This window comes from Haliaeetus leucocephalus, unplaced genomic scaffold, assembly GCF_000737465.1.
Source record: "Haliaeetus leucocephalus isolate CR32 unplaced genomic scaffold, Haliaeetus_leucocephalus-4.0 Scaffold135, whole genome shotgun sequence".
In the NCBI taxonomy this organism is placed as follows: Eukaryota; Metazoa; Chordata; class Aves; order Accipitriformes; family Accipitridae; genus Haliaeetus; species Haliaeetus leucocephalus.
Window position 1 is genome coordinate 2,201,624 of NW_010972571.1, and position 25,832 is coordinate 2,227,455.

General features: G+C 36.2%; 1 protein-coding gene across 1 annotated transcript in view; it reads left to right on the forward strand.

The window, feature by feature from the left end:
- Positions 1–25,832, forward strand: part of KCNH8 (potassium voltage-gated channel, subfamily H (eag-related), member 8) — a 208,782-nt gene that overhangs the window by 85,135 nt on the left and 97,815 nt on the right. Inside the window, exons 3-5 of the mRNA XM_010585899.1 lie at positions 5,329–5,460; positions 21,172–21,299; positions 24,061–24,301. Coding sequence (XP_010584201.1) covers positions 5,329–5,460; positions 21,172–21,299; positions 24,061–24,301 — 501 coding nt within the window. The remainder of the gene's footprint in view (positions 1–5,328; positions 5,461–21,171; positions 21,300–24,060; positions 24,302–25,832) is intronic.

Sequence of the window (25,832 nt, forward strand, 5' to 3'; positions counted from 1 at the left end):
TGGTCTGTCAGTCTTGGAGTCTGTGGTGGAAAAGTGGAAATGATCAGGCTAAAACTTCTCTGGCAATATCAGGTATCCAGCAGCAGGTTTATTTTTCTAATTAGTGACTCTGTCAATGAGACTGTTGTACTGCTGAAGATTTAGCATCAACCTTGTTGACGAGTTATTACAGCTATCTATATGAAAATATTTTTATCTTTGCCTTTTACATAATAAATTGCTGGAAATAGGGTAGTGTGTTTTAATTTTTTTTTAAGGCGTGATTTGCATCTACATAAAAGAACATTCAGTTTACTAAGTCAAGTACCGAAACATAAAGAAATGGGTCAGATTTATGATGTCTTGTGCAGCCTAGTTCTGCCCTCTTATGCATATATATCATGATAATTATTTCTTGAAGAGTGCTTGTTTCATGCCACAAGACTTGTATATCTAATATGCAAAACATTTAAACTTCCTTTTCTACTTCAGGTGCTTGGTTTCTTAGACTATGAAACATTACATTTGGTTAGTCTGGTATGTTATGTGCAGATGCAGAGCTTCATGAAAGAGCTCTGCATCTTAAGCACTCTTCCTCTCACCACAGAGAGGTGGAGATAAGTCACAGGAATTTGTTCATTTGTTATTTCCCACCCTTGAGTGACGGAAGAGGCACTGCAAGCTGGCTCAGTGTCTGGAGAGTGGTGTGGTAAGCAAAGTCCTGAGGCAGCGATGGTCTGGAAGTGGATATAACCACTGATTGTTAACACATGGCAAAAAATGGAAGCCTCAAGGTTCTCTGCCTGGACAAAACTACTCCCAGGCTGTCAAAAGCAAAAGGAGAACATAGCTTTGCATCAGTATCACTGGTTCTAAGTCATTCAAAGGAATATGTGTGGCTAAGAAGATACTTACTGCAGAAAAGCTCAACCAAAATTTTGACCAGATGGGTGCAGAATTTAATTATTTTGTTAAAGAATTAAAGAAGTTGGTTGTCAATAAACCCATTCCATTTCTATATTATGATACCTCTGCAATACCCAAATATCCACCAAAGATTTCCATTCTCGGTATTTCATTGGGTTTTGTCTAGGTTGGGCAAGACTAAAGATTGAGCAAGTATTATTGTATGGTGAGTACACATAGCTCATCAATAGGGCTAATGGTCTGAGTCTGTTCCTTGGTTTAAGCATGCCTTATTTTCTAGTGAAAGGAATGCTTGGCTCTGAAGGCTATTGGCATTCTGATGGCATGGTTTTGTATAAAATCTCCCTTTTAAATTCCTTGGTCTGTGGACCTTTATTTTGATTTCAGTCTAAGGACAGACTTCTAGCGGTCAGAGTGAGGAAAGGTAGAAAGGGTGGTTGAGAGACTGACCATAAAGCACTCTCTTTTTTATGTATATATAAAAGGTGGACTATAGCCAAATTGCTCTGTGATAAGATTATGCTTCATTTGGTCTCTTTTTTCCTTCCCTGTGATGTGCTTATATAAGCCTTGAGGATATTAAAATATATTTTGAATCTTCAGTTCATAATGCAAGAGGAAGATTACTCTTTCTCCAAAAGTGGTGGCTTGGAGCAATAAAGAGAGTCTGTATATAAATAAACCTCCAAAAGAAATTTCTTTGATAAGCTCTTGACAATACAGAAGACCTTTGTATGCACCATCTGAAGCAGGGAAGGAATTTCTGTCTCACAGACGAGTGCACTCAAAAGAACTGTAACAAAATAGGACACTACTTTTCTTGATGCATAGAAAGTTCTTCTTTTGGCTTATAGAATTATATGATGCTGGCTTTCAGTAAAAACTATGTAACAGATTGCACTGGATCAGTATATTTTTCCAAGAAGTCTCCTCAATAGTGAAAGATAGCACACTTCTGTTCTTGGCAGAGTGCAAGCACATATTGACCTAGTCCTGACCAAAACTGGATCATCTCCTCTAGTCCTGAAGAGTACTTCATATTCATTTGCTCCTTTCAGAGTAAAGGCAAAAAACCAAACCAACAAGCTCAGCTTAGGACTTCTGAAGATTGAGTGTATAAGTAATGCCAAGACTGGCAGCTCCACCACGCAGGGCAGTAGCCTGGAATTCTTCAGGAGAGAAGTAGCCTGTGCATGTATCGGATATGTGTTTTCCTTAGTGGTGCATAACATTTTTAATGCGTATTTTCTTTGCTTAGTCACAATATTTTCAGGCATAGTTACAGAGGAAGAGGAGGAGGAGAATGACGACAGATGATGAGAGAAAATATGATTGAAGAGAAACAGCAAATGACATTAAATGGTGACAGGATATGGAACATTTTCAGTGACCAGTGTTCACCTGCAAAGAATTCAAATGCGCTTTGATTATACAAAAGAGCAAATGCATTAAAACATGAAACGTTAAATGGATTGGTCTCTATTTCTAATGATGAACCTTGTTACAATAACTTCCTTAAACCAGCAAATCTATCTTTTCAGATAATATTACCAGATGTGCTTCTTAGCATAACTGAGTTAGGGTTGTTTGGACATGTTTCAACAAGCCTTAATGACTAATTTGTATGTGTGTGTAGAAAAGACATGAAACAATCGAAAAGAGTAAGATATGCTTCTACTCCTGGAGTCGATTAAAAGAGCTGTCTAAAACACCATTGTGGCTATTGGTGTTGTTTAGAAGAAGGAGTTGAGAGTGACTTCTTGTCCAATTGAAACTACTGCTAGAATGCAGCCAGGCAGAGTGTAATTTTACAAGTAAGAATTTGGCCGGTCTAAGAGTTAAAATAATATTCTTTAGAGATCTGTGATTCTATTTTTAAGCAGAAAAGTAAAATTACTTAATGTTGCTTCTCTTTGAATGCATCACTTCAGATTGATAGGGTGGTGGCTTTCTATAACATTTCTGACAGTAACACCACTGAGCAGTTTTCCCCAGAAGTTTTGATAAAAGACTCAAATCTGTACAAAAAATGAATTAAGAATGGATAACTAAAATAGAAGAAGGAACAGTAGAAATACCTTGCTTCTGACATCAGTTCTGCCTTCTTTTAAAGGGGCTTCTTTGCTTGCTCTGTCTTCAACCTCAAAATGAGAATATTTAAACCCAATATAAAGCCAGTCTGCTTCTTCCCATGACTTTTCTTTCCTTCTCCTGTCTTCCTTCCTCCTGTTGTGGTTTAACCCCAGCCAGCAACTAAGAACTATGCAGCTTCTCACTCACACCCCCCCCTCACCCAGTGGGATGTGGGAGAAAATCGGGAAAAGAAGTAAAACTCCTGGGTTGAGATAAGAACGGTTTAATAGAACAGAAAAGAAGAAACTAATAATGATAATGATAACACTAATAAAATGACAACAGCAGTAATAAAAGGATTGGAATGTACAAATGATGCGCAGGGCAATTGCTCACCACCCGCTGATCGATGCCCAATTAGTCCCCCAGCGGTGATCCCCCGCCCACACTCCCCCCAGTTTATACACTAGATGTGACGTCCCATGGTATGGAATACCCCTTTGGCCAGTTTGGGTCAGCTACCCTGGCTGTGTCCTGTGCCAACTTCTTGTGCCCCTCCAGCTTTCTCGCTGGCTCGGCATGAGAAGCTGAAAAATCCTTGACTTTAGCCTAAACACTGCTTAGCAACAACTGAAAACATCAGAATTATCAACATTCTTCGCATACTGAACTCAAAACATAGCACTGTACCAGCTACTAGGAAGACAATTAACTCTATCCCAGCTGAAACTGGGACACCTCCTGTTCCCAATTCTCCTTGTCCCTTCTTTAAATACCTTAAGTGGAAGCGTTACCTGATGACTGAACTAATAATGTTACTCTCAAAGCTGCCTGTCTGCCTCTAGGAAAGTTTGCCCAGGATGGAGACGACCAGATGAATTTCCTTCGAAGCATACTTTTGTACCTTCAACTGTGGTGGTCCTTCAAAAGGGAAGCTGCTGTTTCACTTCCCATGCTTGCCTACAGCCTGCAACAGGCAGTCAAGGGAACTTCCAGTTAAAAATTTAAATTAGAAAGCTGAATTGTGATCTTGGTGTCTCCAGTTCATTTTCAAAACTGCAGAGTTCAGAAGACAGCAAATAGAGTGGGAAGTGACTAATACGCTTGCTCTTCCTAAGGACCCCTCCAAAGCTCAGCTGATCATTTGGCATTAGTCAGTTGTGGCAGCAGTGGTCCAGGGAAATACTCCTGTTTCTTTTTATGAATGAAAGTAGACTTGTGCTTGTAAATGAATGCCAAAAATTGTATGTTGGGAAGGAACATGACTGTGGAAGTGTAAAGACATGTCGAAAAAAGAAATTTAAAACTAAAAAAGTAATTCTGTAGCAGCACTTATATATCTTATAAATAATATTAGTAAGCTGATGGTGGGTGGAGGTAGTTAGTGCTGATACCCAAAAATGAAAAAGACAAAAGCCTGGCACTGGGCTGAATTATCTCAGAATGGATGGGACTGGGATCTAGGATGTTTGCCAGGATCTCTGCTATACTTCCAGTGCATTATCAGCATCTAGGCATTCACTATCTTCTGTTCTGAGTGGTCTGCATTATCAGCAAAATTATGAATTATATCATTGGAAATTAACAATGTACCTTGCAAACAGGACATGTGACACAATCAGTGACAACAGTAACAATTTATTTTAAGCCGTATAATTATGTAGCAGGTGTAGGCAGAGAAAGGTTGTCAGACTCAGCATTGTCTAACTTAAGTCTTAGCAAGGTGAACATTATAGACAGTAAGGAAGATAGCTGATATTAATTTTACAGACGATTTGTGGTATTATAAATCTCACCATCTGTAAGATGCAAGGAGTTAATTCTATTTCTATTTTAAGTCTGATGTCTGATTAGTTTAAATATCTTTGAATTAGTGGAATGATGCTCTGACTATCAGGTCTTCTGTCAAGAGGTTTTAATGAGTATCAAGTCAGATGATTAAGGCAGAACGATTCTATAGTAAACATGGAAGCTTCAGATGTCAAGTTAACAAAGTGAAAGCTATTCCAGTAAAATAAGCAACATCAGTTGAGAGTTCAAAGGAAAACATGGTTTCAGAGGAGTAGGCAGCTTCATTAAACTCTATTAATGATCCCTGTAGATAAATTTTGCATTTAAATTAATGCCTTGCTTCTAGAGAAAGCAGTATTACTGAGCTTCAGCCAATGATGCAAAGAGATTTATACAAGCTGAACATCTGTGATTCCCTGACTACTAACCTCCTAAATAAGATTTTTTTTTTTTAGAATTACATTAGTTGTAGATTTAGCAGTTCACTTTTTTTTTTTTTTCCCCTTCTCTCTGCTAAAAGACAGCTGTTTGAATTAAATTCATTCTTTATCCTTGCAGGGTCTTCATTCTGGTGCCTACTGGATATTGTTCCTATAAAGAATGAAAAAGGAGATGTAGTACTCTTTCTGGCCTCTTTTAAAGATATAACAGACACAAAAGTGAAGATTGCTGCAGAAGACAAAAAGGAAGGTTCGTGTGAATTGCAACAACTTTGATAAGAACCAACATTGATAAGTTTTTGAGTCACACCCACATGAACTCTCTCTCTCATGTACACTTCAATATAGAGACCTCATAGCTTTCCAAAGAAGAAATTAATACGACATGGAAGGATAAATAATCTGTTGAAGTTCTTATTTGCAATTTTTTTATTTACATATTGCTTCGTATTCTGTAAACATGGAATTCAGGGAACAGAGTACTTTGTCCTCAAAATTAAATTTCTCTTAATGTACCATGATCTAATTTATTTACTTTCTGGATTTTCAGAGGTACATTTTGGAAAAGCTAGACCTTTTCAGACATTCCTTTTGTGAACCTGATTTCAGCCTGACCGAGAGATGAATGAATGCATTTTTTCATGTTTTTTCATAAGCAGAACATACAACTTTAGAAATTATTTTGACTATTGAGAAGCACGACTGTTCTTGTTTCATCAAATTTTCATTACATCATATGAAATTATAAAATTTATGATGTCTTTAGGAATATCCAATAGTATAAAAAATACATTCTCATATGTATTTGTTTCTGAAAGGAAACAACGCAAGGATTCTCTCATGAATTTGGAAAAAGGTTGTGTTATGCTAACAATTCACAGCTGCCTTAAAATAATTTTGACTGTATAGTGTAGTCAAGTTTTGCTAAATTCTGCTAACACAAAGCAAAGACAGTGTGGGGCGATGGAGGTTATGCAGTCAGCATTGACCTGTGTTGTGTATCAAAGTCAGTAAACTTATTCCAGGTTTACATTTTGTAAGGATATAGTGAACCAAGACTTTAGGGTTGCAATTTTTCGGTCTCAGAGGAACTGTCTAGAAAAAGTTTATCTGTAGACAGAAAGAATAATGTTCAGAATTCTGTAAAATTTCATTACTGTTGAATTTTCCAATCCGGTACTACTCTGGGTTTTATTTAAATTTTTTACGCTGTGATAGCCATTTGCTCTCTGCATATCTCAGAAACAATATAGATATGGCCTTAGAACTCCTTTTTCTCCCTGTCGGTTTCTGAAGCAGGGGAACAAATAATATTCATTTTTTTCTGATTTTAAATATTAGCTTTTCAATAACATTTTTATATTTCAGTTACAGAGAAGTGTAATTCAGCATTCTTTTACAACAATTTAGTAATTTAAAACAGAAAATATTATCCTTCCCTCTGCTGCTGAATATTTGTAAATCAACATTTATGCTAACAATGTCTGCCTTTTCTGTATACTTGGACTAATAATTTCACCTTTGTCTTACTTTTCAAGCCCTGAATAATGGAGGGTGTTATTTGCACCCTTCACTTTTGCACCAAACATATTTGAGCTGGAACACTGAAGAAAGGCTTTGAGGTAGTATACAAGTACATTTTGCAGCTTTTCCTTACATCTAATTTCAACCAATTACTTCACCTCGAAGTCAAATACTTAAAATATAAACCGTATTTTATCTAGTTTCTCCTTAAACCTCAGAAAATGTTAGTCTTACAAAAGTTTTAGGCAAGTAATTTATTAAAACATGATATGTGGGGCCAAGTAGAATAGATTATCAGAAATCTGTGCTCTAAAGGCTAATGATTTACTTCATGAGAGATGCAAATTTTCAGCGTACACTCAGTGAGAAATCACATTTAGTATGCCAGTGAAGACTTCAAATAGGTATGTCACTAATTACTTGTAAAACAACAGCTATTGTTTATCTGATAAACGCTTTATAGCTGTATGCTTATTTTAGTATGGATTAAAATGATCTTCAGCTTTTGATGTGGTTTCATGTCAAATTGTAAATCTAAGCAGATTTTAACTCATGTTTCAGTTGCACATTTAAAAATTAATACTCCTCCTACTGTGTACTGACAGAGGAATGCACTTATGCAAAGCTACATTACACCGGCAAATGCCCATTCAATTGCTATAAGCTTAAGAGTATTGACATTTGGCTGTCTTTTGAGATGTACTCATTAGAGTGCAATCCTAAAACTTGGTTGTTTCTTCCCTTTATACTAATTTTAAAACCATGGCAATCATTTTATGCTATGGTGATACTTGTTTGTATCATGGCAACAGAAAGTAGTACTTAGTGGGGGCTTTGTTAATACACTGTTTTATATAATATAGTGAGATAAGAAAAAGCATTTAACCATTTATTCAAAATATTTACAAACAATTCCAACATTTTAATTTTATGTAAATCTACCTGGCTATATAAAAATAAATTTAATAGTATGTTAGCTCTTTGAGTAACATTCAAATTCCTCCTATGCAGAGTGATTCACTAGTGCACCAGTGGTGAACATCATCTCACCATTGTCAGAAAAGAATTCCTAGTACAATCTAAGCAACTGATTCAGTATCTGAAATTTCAGAATGTTTAACTTCTAGAAATAATTGGTTCTTCTTTACTTAGACCAAAACTACTATCAGGCATGCAGGATGCACCTCATATTAACAGAAAATTAAGTTTTAGCTTTGTCTAAAGATATTAAAGATGATTTTTACTGTTCGGTGATAAACATCCATTGCAAAGTGATTGATACATATTGCCAGGTATTATTTTCATAGTTAATATTGCTAAAACCAGAATTTTACTTTTTCAAAGATTACTGAATTTGTCCTTTCAAAAATCAGGTAACTTGTAAAGTTGGAGTTGAAAGCCAGGTCTTGCTATAAGATAATTGCCATTATGCACAGTTTTCTACTGCCTTTTTGGCATATGTCTTGCGGTTAGATTGGGTATGGGAAGGAGAACTTGGATACAAACATGCTCAGTGTGAAACTCTTCTGCTCATGCAAGACTGTTGTATTAATGTTTTTCTTTCAGTCTATCTCTTCTCTGTTCTGCACAGGACAGATTTTATAATTTGTATGGAACATTAATAGTCACATTCCATCTCCCTTTAATTTCTAAACCCCTTAGAAAGCTTATCTAACAAAATTCCCTCATGTTCCTTTTCTCCTAAGTCTGCCCTGGACCCCTTGGCATTCCACTAACACTCTATGGTAATACCCCCTCACTGGTTACGCCTCCAAAAGCCTTCTCCAGACTCATTCTTTCTCACCTCTTTCCTACCTTTGATATCATCTGCTTCCTCAGTAAAATCTTGTTCTCCTTGTACTTTCACAGTGACACCTCCCTGAGCTTTACCTCCCGATTTTATGGCCTCTCTTTTCTTGTGGATTGTCTTTTTACTTTTGCAGACCTCAGGAGTTGATTTCTCTTTGATTTTCTGCCAACGTTTTCTTACCTATTTTATCTCATCTCTTCACACAACTTCAGTTGCTCCTTTGTGCCAATGTGCCTTGCAAAAGTCCACCTTTTTGCCTGATTTCCCTTTACCCAGCCCAAATGGCAGATGTCGTCTCTGACCTTTTCTTTTGAATGTCTTATTGTAAATATAAATTTAACAAAACTTTTTTGTGCTCTTCTTCTGAATAAAAGTTTCCAGTGAAATCAGCCCTATCAACCAATAGGAAGAGCGGACTTTGTCCTAAGACTTTCATATAAGAAAAAGATAAAAACACATGCCTGAGAAGTTTGGCTTTCTTTAAGAAGTGCTGTGACAGTCAGCAACTCTCATATGGCTTCTTTGGTTTGGGTTGGTTTGGGTTTTTTTAAGTTAATTTACCATCCTCTTCCCCCACTTCTGCATCCCTTTTAACTGCAATGGTCTTAGAGGCCTCAACTTTTCAATATTGGTAATTTGCTTTCAACAATACATATTTCCCCTACCTGTAAGCTTATTTTAGAAATACACTCTATTTTCCATCTGCTTAACAATACCTATAATCATTTATTGTTATGAAAAGCAACTCAACAGCTTTTCTTCCTAAATTTGGGCTCTTTAATCATATTAATGGTCTTTCCAATACACAGGGAAAGGGCTTTCTTTATAAACACAATGATTCCTTCAGAAACTGTTTCTTAAACAGTTTTATGGGAGATTTATTTTAGCATCCCAACTGCCAATGATAGTTTTTTGGTAAACTGGTTAAGAGTTCCATTGTCCTTTTGTGGGAAAACTGATTAAACTGAAAATGCCAGGCTTCAAATGTGGGCTCCAGTATGGTATGGTTGTGTCAGTGTTTTTTCATTTCTGCATATGAACTTTCCATAATACACTTGGACATGTGCTGAAAGTTAGTGAGATTACACAAATCCAGGGAGGGAAATAAGAAATTAAATTAGTCTGTGACTATTTTTAGATCTCTAATCTGCATGCAAATATGTAGTAATTTGGGTTATATAGATGTAGAGTTCTACTGTTATAATCACTGCTAAAATTCCCCTGTTGAATTTGACTCATTCCAAAAAGTTTCCTTTAGCCTTCTTTGTTATTCTATTTGTTGTTTTTTTCTTTGAGAAAATTTTTAGCTCTTTGTTTGAAAATAATTATCTTAGGACAGAGTTTCTCAACTTTATTGCAGCATTATTGTAAAAATGTGTGCAATATATAGCAACCACAGAATCAGACGATAGTTGAAGTGGGAAGGCATGTCTGGAGGTTGTCTACTCCAGTGCCCCCTACTCAAAGCAGGGTCACCTAAAACAGGTTGCCCAGGACCGTCTAAAGATGTGTGCTGAATATCATGAAGGATGGGGACTCCACAGCTTCTCTGGGCAGCCTGTTCCAGTGTTTGACTGCACCTTCCTTTGTTGAACTCAATGAAGTTCCTGTTGGCTCATTTCTCCAGCCTGTCAAGGTCCCTCTGAACCTTCTTGCAGCACAAACATCTGATGTAACAACTCCTCACTCCCAAATTGTATGATCTACAAACTCTCTGAGAGTGCACTCTTTCCCATTTTCTAGGTGATTAATGAAGATTTAAACACTATTTGCCATAGTATCAATGCCCCAGTCATAGTGTTATGTCCATAATCTAGTCCATCCAGCTTGACTTCATGCTGCGGATCGCAACCCTCTGAGCCCAGCAGTTCAGCCAGTTGTCAGTCCACCCTGCCACTTCCTCACTTGTTTGTTGGTCATCATCTTCTCGCCATATTGTTCCTAGTTTGAAGGCTGCCTTGCCAGGTTGGCCTGCCTCTTGGCAAAGACACTTCTACCCTAGTAATCATGTGAATTAAAAGCTGGACTACACCCTTTCCCACCACGGATTAAACTAAGCTGCAGTGTTATGGTTTAAGTGGCTAGCTTTTTCTGGCTTCTTATTAATCCTTAGGTCTATATGAATTTCTAAGAAAACAGATTTATTTTGATTATGCATCATTTGTTGGAAGAAGGGTTGTTCTTTCCAGTGTGCCAGAAGTGAAATACCATGTGCCAAACATTTTGCATTCCAGATTTTTATGTAAAAAACGCCTGCTGGGGGCAGGGATGGGCTCTTCTTCTAAGAAATTCTGCAGTGTGCACTTTGATTTATTCTGCTTAATTACTGTCTCAGCTACTTCGTGATTGCTCAAGCTACAGCAACAAATATTCAGGGCACAACTTTTCATTTTAAAGCTCCTTATACCTGTCAGGAGGCAGGATACTGAGAGGGGGATGTACAGTCTCCTAGATATGCAATATTCAAAACAGTTAAAATTGTTTCAGGATGTGTGGGGCGCCATGCAGTTCTGTCGATGGAAGAAGTAGGATAGAAGCACAGTTTTACCCCAACTTTCCCACTTCCCAAAGAAGAAAGTATTGGGGAAGCCTTTGTTCTGCAATGACTCAGTTACATCTTCTCCAGGATGACTTTGCTCCTGGCTGACCGTCAAAGTAGGAAGGGTCTGCATCTCTCCTGCCCTCAGTAAAGAGGAACTGCTTTCCTCCTTGTCAGTGCATGAGAGTGTAAACACTTAGGGGACAAAAATAGAGCAGCTATCTTTCTACTCCCTGTTCCTGCAGATACATCTGAGCACATAGATGCTCTCCCTCTACCCTTTTCACCTTCTTGTGTAAGCAAATGAGTTGTATTTGAGCCTTGAACCTTTGTGGTCATCTTTATGGCCATTGCTTTAGCTTTTAACCAAGTGTTAAATGTGAGTGGTGTTCCATTCCAGCAACTCTCAGAGAGGCACAGGGTATGTTCTGGAGGTGAGGGGAAACTGTTCTTTGTGGTATATGTGGAGTGAAAATGAGAAGAAGAAAAGCAGACTGATTCTTGAGCAAATGCAGAGGAGCAGACTGTATTCTGGGATATCCTGGAAGGGTGAGAGAATATATGCATTAGCAACCAAATAGTTCATTGACTCACCAGTTTCTAGATAAACTCATCCAATCACCTTTAGATTTTCCTTAGAAACCAAATTATCAAATTGGGGGGAGAGGAGGAAGGGAGGAATTTTTTGTTTGGGGGTTTTTGTTTTGTTTTGGTTTGTTTTTCATTTTGGTGCTTTTCTATTTGTTGGACTAGGTTGATGGCAGACTTAGTGGAAAATATCTTCAGATTTTCCTTTTAGAGTTTGCTAGCTCAACCATGTAAGACTGACAACAGGAGGCATGGAAAAAACAGGGAATATGTTTAGAAGGTGTGTTGCCAATTAGAAGAGCTCTTCAGAGTTGTGTGTGTGTGTGACAGGTGGTTTTCTGAGTGTTTTTTTGAGGGGTAGAAGTAGGTTTTTTTGAGGCAGTAGAGGGTTTGCAAACCTTTGTACCTAAATGTCTTGTTTCTATGGAAAAAATCTGAAAAGGAAGAAATGTCTTTAAAGACATTCACAGGCCTAGACACAGCCTGTTGTCTTACATTTTATTAATTAAGAGACCATGAGGACTAGAATGCATATTGCATATGTACTTTGTGTTCAGAAACACAAGTAAGGGCACTTGGACCATTTGCAGTATTCACCTGTAATTGCAGTTATGCTGAACGTAGCTCACGCTGTAGCACCTCAGAGCAACTCTGAGGTCCTATAATAAGACCTATTATAGGTGAGTTTTGCCTAGCTGTAGCAAAGACAGTTTTACAACTGTCAACCATCCATCCTACCTTGTATAATTAAAATTGTAAAACAGTTTTGGTTTATGACCAGTCACCTTCATGGTCTGAAAATCTCATTCCTCGAGAGATAATCAGTTACTTTCTGGGTGTTTCAATGACCACATGAAACATATACACAGACATTATAGGGTTTTGAACTTATATACGTCTTAGCTCTTTAAACTAAATTTTTTTTAAAAAGCTATTTCCCCACCCTGTTTTAACTCTGGACAAGCTGCAATGACCACAAAACATTTTTATAGGTGACTGATCTGGTTCTGAATCATAGACAAATATATTAAGAAAACAAGTCTTCGGTTTTGAAAGACTTGCTTTCATTATAGGATGGAAATTATTCAGGCATATATATTCCTATTTTCCTATATATATTAAGTGAGCAAAGTTATACTTTACCATCAACTTCTGTGCAATTCTTTTTTTTTTTTAATTAATTTGTGCAAAGATCAATGATAGCGAAATTATGATCACCTCAGATTGCAAATAATCTTCCTCAAATACTCTGGAGGACAAAATATCAGTAAGTAAAGTATGTGATTAAATTAATGGAATTAAAGGAAAAAAGAAAACCTTTAGGTTCAGTGAGGTAATGTCCTTAAATGCTACATCCTTGGACAGAAAGATGGACATTAACATTTGCTGAAGTCAATGAAAAGTTCCTCAGTGACTTAAATAATTGGAAATGTTTAAGCTATAGGGTTTTTTAAAAAATATTTCAAATATTCTCTGTATTATTACAGTTATGTTTTTGTCCATAATGATAAATGAGCATATCATTTTGCCATGAGCTAGCATTCACTGTGGGAAATACAACCTGTTGCAGGAAATAAAAGTCATATCAAAAAACAGCTGAAAGAATAAGTGATGACCCAGCTTTAAATTCAACACTTCATTTTGTTCTGTAAGAACTACATATGACCACTCACTTCAGTTAAATCAATAAACATGTTTCAAATCTGGTGGCATAATAAAAATGACAATTTTCCCATTTGTGAGGTGACTCCAATTGTATAGCAATAAGCTGGTAAATAAACTATTTTTACGCAATTATGAAATAGTTATATTTTAATTGGGATATTTTACTTCATTATAATAGATTCTGTAAATTTTTAGGTAAAACCTGGGAGAAGGCAGTAGTATTAATAAATGGGGAAATACCATAAAGTCAGTTCACTTTCAGAGTTGTGCTGCTGAATCTCAGTCTATTAGAAGTAGTTGAAGAAAGGTGTGTGTATTTGGATTTTATTTTTTTTTAATTCTGAATTTTATGAGATCAGCCCAAGTACTGGCAGCTAAAAAAGATTTAATTATTTATTTAGAAGTGTACACCTGTCAACTACCAAAATAGAGGTGGAAAAAAGGTTCCTTCTTGTGGTCTTTGCATATCTTTTCCCCTCTACCTTTTTTTTCTTAATGATGGAAGAATCGGCAACCCAAAATGTGGTTAAGGATTTCTTATCTCATATGTATACCACTGTTTAAAAGTCTTTCTAATCCATGGAACAGTAGTAATAAATTTTCTGTCTGTTTGAAGCCAAATTTTCTCTGAAGGCAGAATATTAAAATGATGAAAATCATACAGTTGATTCTATATAAAATTGGTCCCTTTTTAAAAAATATTTTGTAATAATGTTTACAACTTTTCATCTGATATGTGCATTAAGTACATCTTCTTACTGAATCAGTTAATCAGTTAACAGAATAAAAAAGCAGCTAGAGGCTAGCCTGGATCCACCATACAGCTAATAGTTCTGTGAATATTTGGTTGTTGTTAACAGAAAGAATGTGTCATGCAACCAACAGACCTCCTGCAGCCTATTGCCCATGGTAGTGCTTTTATTCTGTCATTAATACCAAAGCAGGCTTTCACTAGTTCTCTCTTTGTTGACAACTGCTGGTGTCCTGTCCCCTAGAGAATGATATCTGAAAGATAGCTAAAGGTTTTAAAAAGCCTAGAAAAATTCATACCAGCCTTTCATACACTCTGGTTTTGAAGGGGTTTTTGTGTTTATTCAGAATCCATTTGTGTCGCTTTACCCCAATTCCCTCCTTCAGAATTTCCTTGGCTTTTTTTTGGGGGGGGGGGGGGGAGTGCCTATGAAATGTAATTTGTGTTAATGATACTGGATATGATTAAGTAACATTGTGTTTCCTGTAGATATCATTGTATTTATTTTATGTCTTGTGGTTTATTCATTGGCGTCTGTGCAAAGAGCACACTTCTGCTGTGCTTTTCCTTACCTTATGATGCAAGTGATGAGGGTTTCTCAAGACTTGTATTAAAAGAACAGAAAATCTTGATTGCAATTCTTACAGGAAGCCTTTCATAGATAAAGTTGTAAGATTAATAAATGATGGAGAAATTCTTTAACAAATGGTTTGTTGAACCCAAGATCAAAAAGGAAGAGTTTAGTACTTATAAGATATCCCAGGTAACAACATCTCACTGTGTGATTGGGTCAAGTGGCTGAGTTATGACACCCTAGAGAAATACACAGGAAAGGTAATGGGGGAGGTTTATTTCACTGCCTGATTTCAGAATATAGCAGTAGGACAGATCATGCAGGTATGTGAATATGTCACTCTCTCTTTTTTTTGAGGAGGGAAGGGTCTGACCAGAAGTAGTTTGAAGTCACAGTGTTAGCCTGACTGCGCCTTTTCACAGTGCTCCAGCATGTACATGGAGCAACATCATGGATCTCTTTAAGTCTGTCCATATCTGCATACTTCTTAGCAATGAGGAAAGTCCATTCATCCTGTTCTACCTTTTTGTTGTTGTTCAAAAGGAAATCTAATTCATACGTTCAGAAGGATATTATTTCTATGATAAATTTTCTTAGGTGGGAGCTGGTATTACCTGCTGTTTCATCTCATGATTGACTTCAGCTTTGTAAGCAATGAAATAAATAAAAATGTCTTACTCTGCTAACTTATCCAGTCCTCTGAGTAAAATGTTAGTTAGTAGAATAAAAATTTTATCTATTTATTGCTCATACTTGCTCCTGGACCTCAAAAGAGCAAAGAAGAAGTAATCTCATTTTTTATGCAAAGCTATTTATAAAAGTATACACTACACTATTAAATAAACCTAAAAAAAATAATTTTTCCAGATAGCAGGCACTGTAGGGCTGACTGTCCATGTAAGTCTGGAGCCATCTGATTGTAGCTCACTGCTTTTCTTCAGAACTCTTCCTTGCAAAGTGTTTAAAGATAGCCATATCTATACTATCTTTCCTATTTTTGCTCACATGGACAGTCAGGTTTGCTGCATGTCATGACTTGAGAGGGTCATATTTATACTGTTTGAAGAGGATAGTCAATGTGTCTGAATCAATCTTACCCTAAGCCTAACAGCCCCACGCGGCAAGCAAACAGGACAGCAGTGGCAATTAAGTAGTTGGGGCTGGAATATAACCTTGACCATGGAGCTAATGTGGTTGTGAAGAAGTAAAAAAGCAATGAACGGTTATGGTCTTGTCCCTAGTGGTGAACTCTTATCTTTTCAATGGCTACTGTACTCAATGAGTGAAAAAAATTGCAGAAATGTTGCTAAGATGTTCAAGTCTTCAGCCTCACAGCCTTTAGGATAACTCTGTCACATTGGTTTTTGGTAGAACTACCTTCTGTGAATAAAGCTACTCAGGTGTGCATGTGTTTCCAGGACTAAACCCTCAGACTACTTTACCTCACCCCTCTACATCATTCACATATTGTCAGTATATTGTGTTCTGGGTTAAATTTGAGAGGTGCTGGTTGCTTTTATTAAATCTGTAATTTTATGATTGCTTAGGTAAAAACAGATAAATGTCTTGAGTTTTCCTATGTAATATGAATGAAATGCTAGATATCAGATTTCTTTTTTGCGTCCGTGCACACTTGTAAAGAAAACTTTCTGTGCTAATGATCCATGATCAGACTGGGACATGATTCCATACAAGAGCATGTTGGGCATTTAATCACACCACAGGAAAATCTAGTTAGTGGTTTTAATTAATGCATATTCTGCTGTGATAATGCATAACCTGAGGAAAAAAGTGAAGGCAGTTCTTTCAAAGAGATACAAATTAATGCTGTGAAAAATGAGGAAAAATACCAAGGCTGAGACATTTTTTGTCAATAATGTACAACCTTTCTGACCAAAGCAGGTTAGCTTATTTTGGTATTTGGAAAGAGATGCATTTCATGGTCTCTCTCATGCTACAGCTCGTCTGCTATGGAGTGAGCATAATGCTTCTGGGTCATGTCAGAGTTAATCAGTGTAGACAGCTTGAGTTGACCATACAAGAAGATTATGGTGGTTCTACCTGTATGTGATGGATGTACTTTCCAAGAAAGCTCCTATACCTGCGCAATTACAGCCAAGCACGGGGCTGGAGACCTCGAATAAGAGCAGGGTGGTATCAAGATGCAGTCTGCTCGCACCGGTCAAAGAGCTCCTGGGCCTTGAGCCAGTTCCTGTCACCCTCTCAGGTGTCCCAAGAAGGACGATCCCTGGGAGCTGGCAGGCTGCAATGGGCTCCCTTGACCATGTGTTGAGCACCCCTCCTCCATGTCCAGCTCTGCCTCAGGAAGGACTTGTGATATCTTTTATTTGTTACCACCTGAACTTCATGACTGAAAGAACAGTATGAGTCTTATCTTCCATTTGATGATTAAATACTTTATTTTGCATTTCAAGGATTTAAATGTATCATACTTTATCTGGGGAATGAGAACATTATAAACCATAGAGTATTCTGGACTATATCCAGTGCTATGCTCTGGCTACTCTGATGTGTTTTGAAGGAAAGAAGACACAGATTTGGTTTTAATTTGGTCAGTAAAGTTGAGTTTACAGTTCTTTTGCATTGCTAGGGCAGCATGTACTCAGTAGAGCTTATCAGAAGTTGTTGGGGTTTATTTTTCTGATTTGTACCTAAGGAGTAGACTTTTTTTTCCAAAGGGACAGGAAAAGAGTTATGTCTCCACTTTCTATTAACTGTAAATGGAAGATTGATGCTTCATGTTCTTATAAAAACACAAACAGAAAAGTCAATAGTTAGAAAGGAGTTTGTGTCTGAGTGTGGTTTTTTTACTGCAACCTTCCCTTACAAGACTGTAAGAAGTCTTAAGCTGTTATGAGACCAATGTTAAGATTGGCAAAGAGGTGGTGGTGTTAGTTTCTTTTCTTAGAAAAGACTTCTGAAATTTCATGTGTGATGGCCGTAGTGCTATACGTAATCTCATTTGAAAGAAAAAACAACACAGAAGGACAGAAAGAAGAGTTAAAAAATGTATTACCATTTTTTTGATCAAAGAAAAGGGGAGTTAAGACTAAATTTTTAAGGGCTATATTGGGGAAAGGATTATCATCACACGGGAAGGGGTGTGTAGAAGTGCCAGGAAATAGAGCCCAAAATCTGAGATTTTTTTTAGAATAATGATTTCTCACAATATTTGGGGAGATGAGAAATCCTTTTAATTTTAAGCACAGGGTAAAATTAGAACAGTGGCATTCTGCTTATGGCTGGATTTACTATTATCTTTTTGCTAAGATCAGCCATGGACAGACAAAAGCAAGTCTGTTAGTTAACTGATTTTTTTAATTTTTTTTTTTTAAGAATGAGAAAGAAACAGCTGGGTTGTTTATAAAAAATAAACTTTCTTCTTCAGAACAGTGATCTGTAAACTAAGTATGACAGGAAAAGAGTGAAGATTACAGACAATAATCACACACATACAAATCCACACCTAGTGAACAACATATTTTACTAAGGTTCAGGATTGCCTCTTTTCCTAAAGGCACTGTGAAGATCAGAAAGCAGGAGAATTCACAAATGTCATTCACTGATGTATGTTACAAGCTATTGATACGTGCTCCAGTGATGGCATTGTCTGATGGCATCTTATCTGCACAGGCAACTTGTATTTTTTTCACTGCTAATAACTACAATAAGAAATCTTTACCATTTCTGTTTAAAAAGAAAAGTATTATTACTTCATAATGAATGTCACGCTTTCCTTTTTTATCCATGCTTTACTGTCTGTAGGAGTTGAGTGACTTCCAATAATAACATAAAGGCAGCATTACTCCTTTGTAAATAGTGGAATCAGCATGTGATGGAAGTCATTTGCTGTGCAAATATGCAACTAGTGTGATCCTAAGTGCCACATCAAGCCCCACAGCCTGAGCAGGTTAATGAGTACAGAATTCTTAGTGGCTGGAATGCTAAACCTATGTGGGAGAGATGGGATCCACCTAAAGCAAAACATCAGGCCACTGGCACATAAAATTTAAAATCTTATAAGGAACTTGTCTTTATTTAAAGAGTGGACAGAAAATGAAAAATAAGTGTCAATAAATGTATAAGAAAAAAGAAACAACTTTAACTGAATACGTGTACATCGACTGTCACCATAGTAATTATTGCCATTCTGGAAAAAGATGGAGATACGGACAGCTTTCAGCTCAGTGCTCAGCATGTAAGAAAAGGCTAATCTGAGGTTAGGAATTACTAAGAAAAAAACTGAAGGCATTATTACACTGTTGTATAGAGCAACTCTGTATCCATACCTTGAAAGTTGCATGTTATTCTGGAAAAGGAGCTACTAGAAAGATATCTTTAAAAAGACACAGGAGATCTAGGAGGAGTAAAGAGAAGGCCTTCAAGGTTGACCAGAGGTAGAGAGCTCCACTTCCTTGCAGGAAGAGCCTTGTATTGCTGGGAATGTTGAAAATATTCAAAGAAACTCCACCCAAAGGCACCATGCCTGCCTTCGAGAACACAGTTTAGTGTGGATCTCACAACACATGACATCACATCACCTAGGCTGTTATATGTACCACCTACCAGCATGGACTATCTTGTGCTTTGAAGGCTAAAGACATGGAGAGAGGTATTGGATATGAGACATCATGAGCCTTTAGCCAGAGTCCTGAAAGCACTGCTGGTCAGAAACTTTGCCCACTTTCTCAGCCTACCTCATAGCAGATCTGAAGCATATTTCATGGACTACTTTGGGAGGCATTAGAGTAAACAGAATGGCCTCATCCAACATGGCAGTTTAGGTTGAGAAAGGGAAGAAAGAGAGGCCTATAAATAGTTTTAAAGACAATTTCAAAGTCATATGACAAAAACATACTGCAGCTGTCCAATACTACTAGACCCGATTCAATAGACTAAAATTCATTTTTGCTCAGAGAAACAGATAAGCGTCTTAGTCTCACCCAGAACTTAAGAACACTTTTAAAATTTAGTTTGAGTTTTAAATGGTTTGGTGATTGAGAGATGAAAATTAAAAAAAAAAAAAAAAAAAAAAAAAAAAAAAAAAAAAAACAACAAAACCAAACAAACCAGCCAACCAAACAAAAAAACCCTTTCATTTAGTTGAGTATTTTCTGAGATAATCCCCTTTGGTTTACCTTTCTTCGTTGCAGCTGGCACCAATATGTATTGTAGCTCTTTAAACCACCTGCAGGCACCCAAGTTGGAGATGGGAAAGTATGGGGCTTCTCCACCTGCTTCCTCCAGCTTTCAAGTAGCTATTTGGTTTTGCAGTGCAATGTTTCTTCCTTCCTTTTTCTTTTTTTTCTTTTTTTTTTCTTTTTTTTCCCTTTCTCCTCCTTACTGACATGTGAAAAATCCTCAATTGGGCAGGGGTCTTGCATGAATTACATGAAATATTCTTCACTGAGAAGCTTGGAAAGTTTTGCTTCCTACACTTTTTGTTATGTATAGTTTTGTGTTGTAAAGCCAAAAAACCACCAGTCTTCTATAATTCAAATCTTTTTTTTTCTTGCTTTTCTAGGCAGGTTTCAAGATGTAGCTATTTTGCTTCTTGTTAATTTCTGGCTCTGCTAATTGGTTTTGGTTTGGTTTTTTTTTTCCCCATTAATTTGTACTCATTGAATTGACTTTAATTAAACCTGTTTGACAGACAGCTTCTTCCTTTATTCCCATAATTCCTTTTTTCTTAATCCTGACACATCACAAAATGTCTGCTTTCATTTACTCTGGCATCAATTCACTGTAATTCCATCAGAATCACTGGAGTTAGTTTGAATTTACTGCTGTATAAGCAAGAACAAAATTTTATCCCACGATTGACAATTATAGACATCTGAATGGAGGGAAAAAACCCAAACCTTTCTAAAACAGTGTTCAGTCTTTACTCTTAACGGATTTCATGTCACCAAGGAACGTGTCAAGTGATTATGCCAGTGACCATGTGGTGGGAAAAGAAATCTAAACACCTGAATATAAGAATTGCATATTACTAATTAGCAAGGTTGCAAATTAGCATATGCTGACATAATGGAAGCCTAGTACAAGTCAGATTCTTTGGTTTTAAACAATACACAACAAGAGATTTTTTTTTTTCTTTCCCTGGAGTAAGAGGTTAGGAACACCTTAAGGACATTTTAAGTGGTTACTCCTAGCCATACTTGCCTTTGGTCTGTAAACACTATTTCATTTTCTGAAACAGTGAAGAGTACATTTTTCTTATCTATGAAATCGTATGTTGTAACTAATTGCTTCAGAACTGCGTGAAGGCATTTGACAATTAAAACTTTGCAGTGATTTTTATTTGCCCTTTGGGAGAGGGATTTTTTTTTTCCTAACTGCAAAAAATTAAGCAAAACTAAGAAAAGGTGTATATAATCTTTACATCTAGCCCTTTTTCTACTAAAGTCTAAAATGTCAGTAGTTCAGCTCCCAAAGGTTCAAGTGCCATTTCCTGATTTTTAATGGACTCCCACTTCTATTCTGCAGAAAAATGGAAAGGAAGAGGAAGACCAGGGTCACATTTTGAATCAGCACGAAGACGGAGTAGAGCTGTCCTTTATCATATATCTGGGCATCTACAAAGAAGAGAGAAGAACAAGTTAAAAATTAATAATGTAGGTGTAATTCTTCTCTTTTTCAAAAATGTACTCTTTGTACTGTCGGGTTTTTTTTCCAAGTGCTGTAAAATGTCAGTGGGTACCTGAGAAATGTCCTAGTTATAATTTTAGAGTAAGAAAAGGAGTAAAGTGCAGTTCACTTAAATGCAGTTCTGCCTGCTATGGTATTTGTTACTATTCATACAGCAAGACAGTCCATTTAGCCCTACTGTAATAAGACATTTATTTAACCCAGGAAAGCCACACTATAAAATTTCTCAGAACTTAATTTTAGGTTCCAATTTACCTTACTGTCTCAATTATTTCATTTCAATAACTACTATTTATCAAAAAAATAATGAAGAAACTCAAGGTATTACTCTAGTTGAAAACCTCTATGCTGTGTAAGCTCCAGAAGTTCACACTTCATTTAGGCAACATTTCAAGTAAATGTCTCCAGCTTTGTGCAGGGTAAATTTATCTTTTCATTTCCTAATTGAAGTAGTAATATTTCTTTCTTTAAATTACTTCTGTGTTTCCTCTAGTTACTATAACTAGTAAGTAAGTTCATAAACACCCTGTGAGTGTTGCAAAAACCAAATCAAACAAGAGACAAACCCAAAAATATAGCAGCAGAAAGACTTCTAAAGAAATATGGTGGGGAGAAAGAATAATTCTCCTGCTCTATGGAACTATGTTTCAGGAGGAAAGTTAATGCAGAGGAAAATGAGAGATGCGTATGAAATCAGTATGTACATACAAAAATTTGCTAGAATAATATCTGAGAGCCTGTTCCAACAGTGAGAGCCTATAGTTATTAGAAGCAGGGGTAGCAAAATGAAACAGTTTTTCTTAAAATCTCATAACAGTATTTATCATCTTGTTTATATATCATTAGCATTGAAAAGGTAAAATCTTTGACAGAGCTACAAGAAGGAAATGGTTTTTTTTTTTTTTTTTTTTTTTTTATATGGTTAGGGAGAGGATGGAAGACAGACAATGGAAAAAGTAACCAAAAGGTGTAGATCATGAACACCCTGAAAAGGTGATCTGCCTCTGGGCATGTTCCTTTTATTGGTTACCAAAATTAAGCAGCAGTGCAGATGCATCCCCCTAGACATTATTATGTTATATGTTAAAAGCAGAAAAACCTTGTTATAGATTAAGGACATGAAAATACACAGATGGTATATGCTTCAAAGGGCATACAGTCACTTTCATTTAATGTAAATGTTAAATGTTAAAAAATGTTAAATGTTAAAAAAAAATTACAACCTAAAAATGTTAAATTGTTAAATGTTAAAATGTTAAGTTTTTCAAATTACACTTGAAAAAGTGAAAAATTTAAAAAAAAAAAAATCTGCAACATATGTCGAGGTCTCCCAGTGATATTTTCACAGTATAGTAATATTCTTTAGCAACATGACTTTTAAATAGCTTTTGGTGACTTTCCTGTACTGTGCAGACGATACTATACTGGTTTAAAACATTTGTTGTCAGACTAATTTGCTGCCTTTAGTGCCTAGATTTTTAGAGCTATGAATTGGAAGTCATAAGAGGAACATTTTCTTCTCTGCGATTAAAAATGGGCTGATGCTAACAGCAGTGAGAGTTCAGCCCCTAAGATTCATGAATGAGAACCAAGAATGGAGAAGGCAAGGACATCAATATTTCAAAAGAATCACACAAAGAGAAAGGCTGTGACAGGCAAGGCAAATGTAATTAAGTCTGCAGTCATGCAGTTATTGTCATTTTATATTCATAGTGAATAACTTCAAGATCAGAAGTAATCTTAGCTTGCTGAATACACAATATTGTTTTCTGAGGCTCTTAATTACTGGAACAGTATTAAGCAGGAGCACAATGACAGCAAGCAAGAATTTTGTTAGTAAATAATACAAGACAGTTCATGTACCATATGCTGCTTTGCAGGAGGGTAGGTGGTTTTGTTAAATCTCTAAAAGATGAAAGCTAAGAATATATAAAACTGATGCTTAAGACTGAAGTCTTTGTTGCAAAGACTTTTGCTGGTTAGAAGACAAAGACTTGAGACACATGACAAAGCCAGGTATAGTCTAATGGTGAAGGTAGTCGGTTCTGGAGCTGTATTACAATGGGTCTACATTAGTATTTTGGTTTACATCAGGAGTGCAATTTTAAACAGAATGAAAAAGTTATTCCCACTAATTGTGCTTTGGTTCATAGCAGTCTCAGGCACATGAACTGGATTCCCTCAGATAAAACTAAACAAGGAGAGGTGCTCCAAGTACTAACAGCTGTTCAGTCCACAGGACCAGGCTAGAATTAGTCTGAAACAACCTCCTCGCAGCAGTAAAATATGTATAGGAAGGATGCTTTGTCTTCAGCACCATTTATTCCTTTCTATATATTTATTCCTATTTGTAGTGCTTTGTCCTCATATATACAAAGCTTTAACCTATCTGTCCAGCAGAAAAACATTGCTCTTCAGTCAGAATTCACCCAAGAGAGGAAGAAATAGTTTGCTAGATTCAGTACCCTCCTCATTCTATTTAATATGTTCCTTATTAATCCTCTTCCTGCCCCAATATTCACAAAAGTTATTCCATCAACAGAGCTATCTGTCTAAATAAATGCGAGGACTACATTAGAAAAAAATCAGCATTAGTTCTTGCCTGCATATGAGTATGTCATATTTCATTACGCTTTTTTAAAAAAACTAATGGCTGCATTGGAAGAAATGCACCTGTATAATCAAATTATTGTTTCGTCTCATTTCATTTTTTTCTTTCTTTTTCAGAATGTTTTTGTAGATAAACCAGCATTTCCAGAATACAAAGTTTCAGATGCAAAAAAATCCAAATTCATACTGTTGCATTTTAGCACTTTTAAAGCTGGCTGGGACTGGCTTATTTTACTGGCAACGTTTTATGTTGCTGTGACTGTACCTTACAATGTTTGCTTTATTGGCCATGATGAGCTGTCTACAACTCGAAGCACAACTGTCAGTGACATTGCAGTGGAAATTCTTTTTATCATCGGTAAGATCTGTTTGGGGTTTGTTTGGAATCTCTTTTTTGACATTTAAGGTTTTCACAGAATGTATAATATAGAAAAGGAAATAATTGCTTTCATGATTTTAAAGAAAATCAATTTTAGCTGTATAGTTTGAGATTTTATCTGAACTTTAGATCACTTTTTTTTCTTTTTTGCATTAAATTGATTCAGGTAGTCCTGCTGTTACTCAAAAGGGAGCTTTGACCTCAAGGAAGGTTGAAAGCCATCATTTCACCCTGTGGATGCCTAAAATCTTCCCAATGTAGGGATGTGCCCTGGAATTACTAGAGTGTTGTTCATAATGTACTTTTTTTTTCCTATTACCTTTCACAAACACTTAGAAGACCTATGGACCACAAGTTGAAAAATCACTAGATTTTAAAAACTAATGACATGAGATTAAAACTCATACTGCAATAATGCAAATGTACAATATCAATATGCTATACTGACAACTGGGTAGAATCTAAGAGGTTGCAGTTTGTCATCTGGTCTGTTCTCTAAACGTTTTATTTTAATGATCCATTTAATTCTTATACCTTTAAAGAATTAAAAAGAAGACAAGGTCACCTCTAATGGTGGCCTTGTAGCAAAGCAATTTCTTTTTTGTATTATCTTGTTTCAATTTCTTTGTGAATATAGAAAAGAATCCCCGACTACAGTCACACAGATTTTTCCCCAAGTTTTTATTGTTAAAATACCACTTAGTGCTGTCACACTAACAAACCATAGCTCAGATCTGTTGATAATATGCAGGTGGAGAAGCTATTATTTTAAAGAAATAAGCAAAGTTGAGTATGTCTTTCTTGAACATGAAAAGGCTTAGGACAAGTTCTAAGAGAGAAAGGAAATGAACAAAATAATATAATCACCCTCATATAGGAAACTTCTTTTCTACTTTGCTTTTCTCTATTTATTCCTAAAAAAATGTTGCTTAACTCATATATTAAAAGCAATGTTATGATCTTCTCTAGGAGAACTAAAGAAAACTTCTTAAACACTAAGCATAAACTCAAAAAGTCTTTAGTTTAACAGAAGTTTTTCTTATGAAAATTTTGAAAAGTTTATTCCATTTCTCTGACAGCTTTACTGTAGACAGTAAGGCTAGTAGGTGGTGTGGCTTATGGAATAATCAGATGTTATGATGGATAAATATTTGTGTTTTCTCCTTTGGACATTTTTTTTTTCATTAGATTTAATGTCTGTTTTTCCCCTTTTACACTCAGTATTAGATCTCGGTGGACTCTTTCATGTTCATGCAAGCAATTCACATTCAGTGATACTCAAGCACTGCAGTAAGAAACCTACATTCTTCAATGCAGATCATCGAGGATTATCTTTTGTCTTGTGTAGAGTGAGGTTATGACTCAGTCATAAGTGACTCCACATTCCATTTTAAGGAATACAAAATGAAATAATTCCACTTGATCTGCCTGGACATCTTTCTAAAAACAGTAAGCTCAAGGTTGTGATATTCTGATAATGGTTGTATCCTTCACCCCACACTGGTATAGA